The following is a 4,382-nucleotide window of genomic DNA, read 5'->3' on the forward strand; positions in this document are numbered from 1 at the left end:
CAGGTACTGTACAGTGTCTTTTTAGCGCTTTAACTCAGAAAACAGCTGCCTGCAGCAGCTGAAAACGACACTATGAGAGCGCTGAGAGTGAACCAAAGCAGTAAAGTTGTGGCTAAACATTGAGCTAGAACTTGCTGTAAAGCCGAGAGGAGCTGCAGAGTCGCTGATAATTATCTGTAGGTTCATCACTACGAGCCCCGACCAACACATTACACACTGACAGCTCAAATCAAATATAGCTGCTTTAACCTTTAACATATATTAAAGACAGTAGCAGAAGTTGGACGTGAGTATGAAGACAATGACAGGTTTCCTTTGTTATCAATCATTCTGTCTGGTTTTTTCTAAGGATTTGAAATGACATTTAACATTTAGTTTGTATGTATATGTGTGTCCTCCAGTGACTACCTGTTCAAACTTCTTCTGATCGGAGACTCTGGAGTTGGAAAGTCATGTCTGTTGCTGCGCTTTGCGGTAGGCCTGCCAAAACCACACACACACACACACACACACACACATACACACATACACTTGCTTCTTATTTTTGTTAATGATCATCTATCACACACACACACACGCCCGCAGGATGACACGTACACTGAGAGCTACATCTCTACCATTGGAGTCGACTTCAAGATCAGGACCATAGACATGGACGGCAAGACGGTGAAACTACAGATTGTAAGACATCAGATGTAGTCAGTGGGATTGTGGGTAGGGGATTATTATTAAGAAGGAAGCATTTTGTTGTTTGTCAAAGCAGAAAGCAGCATCTATCTGTGTGTGTGTGTGTGTTGTCTCCCAGTGGGACACAGCGGGTCAAGAGAGGTTTCGAACCATCACCTCCAGCTACTACAGAGGAGCTCACGGCATCATCATCGTCTACGACTGCACCGAGCAGGTCAGTGTCAGTGTTTTTTTTGTTGTCACATAATCATCATCATCAACATCATAATAGGAGAGGGTTTGAACATTAACTTCTGTCCTCCCCCCTCCTTTGCTCTCTCTTGTTCTTCGCTCTTCAGGAGTCCTTTCACAATGTGAAGCAGTGGTTGGACGAGATCGATCGTTACGCCTGCGAAAACGTCTCCAGGCTGCTGGTGGGAAACAAGTCTGACCTTGTTAGCAAGAAAGTGGTGGACGCAGCCACTGCTCAGGTAACAGGCCACATACAGTGCTTTACTGTACTACCTCCAAATACTATTCAAACAACTCCATGTCTGCAGCCACTGTGAGACTGTGATGCTCATCAAACATCAGAAAACAAAACTGGATGCTTCAAAAATGATCTAGATCCTCATCACTTGTAGATATATGTAGCGACCTTATTCAAATTAGCTGTACTTTGCAGCTTAATGCTAGCATTAGAATGTCCATATGTTTACATTAGCATGTTGATATTCTGTTTTATATGCCATGTTTGATTATTACTGGGTTTTTTTTGTTTTTTTTTTAAAGGGGACATATTCTACTTTTTGTGATACTGTTCTGATGTTTAACATGATCAAAGTTCTAAAACTTGAGATGAATGTATGTGGAAAAAGTCAGGGCTTCTACCTGCTCCGAACATCTTATTTACAAAAGTTACCTCTACTTCCTCCTCCTTATTAAAGAGACAGGAGCTAAAAACAGCCTGTTTCAGACAGAGGCTGAACTGAGGGGCTGCATTAAGGGCCAGTATAAAGATAAATAAGGAGTTTTTTATACTGGAAATCATACAAAGATATTCCAGTAGAGCCCCAGAATATAAACCTGGAAATGTGCAGAATATGTGTCCTTTAATTTATCCTCTGCTCCAGTCGGGCCGCAAGGGGAAACCTAGTCTTTATAGACTGATCTGATATGACAGGATCGATCTCAACAGCTTAATACTTCCTGTCATGAACTGAGCTGTTTGTTTGACCTGTTGATGGCATTAGATGAATGTTTTCACTTTCCCCCTGCAGTACACATTCCACTACATTTATCTGATGGCGGGACTTATTTATATTCCAAACATAATGTGAGCTGATGAATTCTGATGCTCTGGTGTCGTTTTAAAATACCCAACAGAATATAAAGCAGTTACATCAGCTACAATATTAAATTGCTTACATGTTAACTTATAAATAATTTAAGACTCTCGAGAGGATCAATTTTCACGAGTGCTTATTCACTTTTGATATTGAGTACACCTGACCTCTGATACTTTACTCTTAAATATAATTTTGAGTGACTGAATGAGGTATTTTTGAATAATGGTATTTATTATATTTCCCCTCCTTTCTGGATTCCCTCCTTCATCCCTGGTTCGTTTTCTCCCACCCCTCTCCCTCTCTCTTTCCAGGATCTGGCCTCTTCTCTTAAGATCCCCTTCCTGGAGACAAGTGCTAAGAGCTCTGATAACGTGGAGAGGGCTTTCCTCACCATGGCCTCTGAGATCCATCATCGCCTGAAAAGCGAGGGAGGGGGGATGCAGCGCGAGTCGACGGAGGCCAGGGCCCAGAGCTCCAAGATCAACAGCGCCCCTCTGTGGCTGGGAGGGGAGAAACAGACACAGGAAGCCAGTAACTGCTGCTGAGTAAGAGATGATGTCGTGCTGACTTGACTTCAGTAAATGCACCCTTCAAAAAGAGAGAGATGTGTCATTTTCAACACATCCGACTGTCTAGTTCCAGGACTATGCGACTGTGGTTTTGACACATGCAGGTTGTCAGAAATGCTTTTTGCATCTTTGAAATTAAAGTAAAAAACCCAAAATGTGACTTTTCAGGAAGAAAAACATGTTTTTAGCTTGACAACGATATATTTTTGATCTTGTAATTTTTGAATTAAATATATTATTATGGCATTTCTGCTTTATTGAAGAGCAGAAACAAACAGGACGTAACATTTTAACACTCAAAGCCAAATAAACCATAAGAAAACTGTGGGTGACAAGGTTTGGAGAAGAGTTTTATAAATCCATTTACAGTATGACTACATAAACAAGATACATGTTGTAAACTTCAAAAAGTAGAGTTAAAAATTTGTCATGTAAAATTAGAAATATTTCAAAAATAGTTGATATTCACACAGTGAAGGAAGAGAGTTTTACTCAAAAATATGATATTAGTTGTTTGAAACCAAACGAGCTGCTGAATGTGTGATGTGATGTCAGTTTACATCACTTCCCTCAGAGGTGATTTATTGTATTTACCCGTTTTTGTTGTGTTTTGCTTGTTGTTTGTTGTCAATAAAGATATTGTAAAAGTCTTCATGCTGAAAGTTGAAAGATCTGAAATATATAACAAATCCTTAAAATGACAAAATAGATGATTTGTCAGTGTCTTCCGAACCAACCCATACCGCCGAGACTTTTCTGATCTGTCACCTCTATAGTTGAGGTTTAGTTTAGGTACAGAAAACTACTTGGTTAAACATAATAGACTGGTTATAAGAGATGAAAGAACAAACGTCTGGTTTGATTTTCCATGTAAGGAAAATATGAATGTAGGTTGTTTATAGCAAGACGTCCACCAAAATTAAACAACGAGATGCGTGGTTTGACCATGTGACTCCAGAGCGACACGTAGGAGTGTTTTCTAATCTGGCACCAGTATCGGCGGTAATCGGCAGGACAACATCATGTGTCTGTGCTTTCCAAAACCGTTACATGTCACTGTTAATAAATAATGGTGTGACAACGCTGTGGTTAAGGTCTGGTTAGGTTTAGGGAAAGATCATAGTTTAAAGTTACTACTTCCTTAAAGTTAAGCAAAGTTAGACTCAGCTATATTTGAAATGATGATATTTCTTAGTTGCAAAAAGCAGGATAGTATAAAACTTAACACGTTGATTGGAAAGTAAATAGCTCCAAGACAACTGAATATTTTAAATCTGCTGCCTAAGGCCCCAAAACAGGAGTTCATAACATCTGAAATCAGTTAAAAGCCATTAAACCAAACTTCAGTTTTTTCAGTGTTTAGTTAGAGGAAATAATAAGACATCCAGTTTTTAATGAAAGCACAGCAGCTGTTCAGGGAATCCAGATTATTAAACCTTTAAAAAAGATTCTCACAGGGTTTAAAAATCACTATACAATCTCTTTGTCTATGACAAATGGCTGGACGTTCTCAGGAGATATTAACCTGACAAATATCACTTGGGGATGTGAAGTAATTTCTCATAATTACCTGACAATCCTTTATACGTTATATTAGAGACATTTTTCACACTAATCAATATAGTTACTCTAGTCTGAGTAGAAGCTTCTTACAGTGTCAGTGATTCACTGCAGGTTGATTCCTATAATCAGCTAGACATTATTTCAGCAGACAAGGCCTGTATTTGACATCTCCAGGCAGAACTAAGCCTTTAGTTCTGCCTTCAATAGCTTTTAAAAAGTTTAAAAAGTTAAAAAT

The 4,382-nt window shown here is 39.1% G+C and overlaps 1 protein-coding gene across 1 annotated transcript; it reads left to right on the top strand.

The window, feature by feature from the left end:
* Positions 1 to 346: 346 nt before the first annotated feature.
* Positions 347 to 3,252, top strand: LOC137186511 (ras-related protein ORAB-1-like). Its single transcript, XM_067595498.1, has 5 exons — positions 347 to 474; positions 586 to 681; positions 806 to 901; positions 1,026 to 1,157; positions 2,327 to 3,252. The coding sequence occupies exons 2-5, from the start codon at positions 652 to 654 to the stop codon at positions 2,558 to 2,560; spliced, it is 492 nt and encodes a 163-aa protein (XP_067451599.1). The 5' UTR covers positions 347 to 474; positions 586 to 651; the 3' UTR covers positions 2,561 to 3,252.
* Positions 3,253 to 4,382: the final 1,130 nt, after the last annotated feature.

Source organism: Thunnus thynnus, chromosome 7 (assembly GCF_963924715.1).
Source record: "Thunnus thynnus chromosome 7, fThuThy2.1, whole genome shotgun sequence".
Taxonomy (NCBI): domain Eukaryota; kingdom Metazoa; phylum Chordata; class Actinopteri; order Scombriformes; family Scombridae; genus Thunnus; species Thunnus thynnus.

What these genes read in the sequence shown, in the direction of transcription:
- LOC137186511 (XM_067595498.1), top strand. Translation starts at nt 652, where the DNA reads ATGGACGGCAAGACGGTGAAACTACAGATT. An exon ending in AGACGGTGAAACTACAGATT is followed by an intron (nt 682 to 805) that starts GTAAGACATCAG and finishes GTTGTCTCCCAG; the next exon opens with TGGGACACAGCGGGTCAAGA. An exon ending in TCTACGACTGCACCGAGCAG is followed by an intron (nt 902 to 1,025) that starts GTCAGTGTCAGT and finishes TTCGCTCTTCAG; the next exon opens with GAGTCCTTTCACAATGTGAA.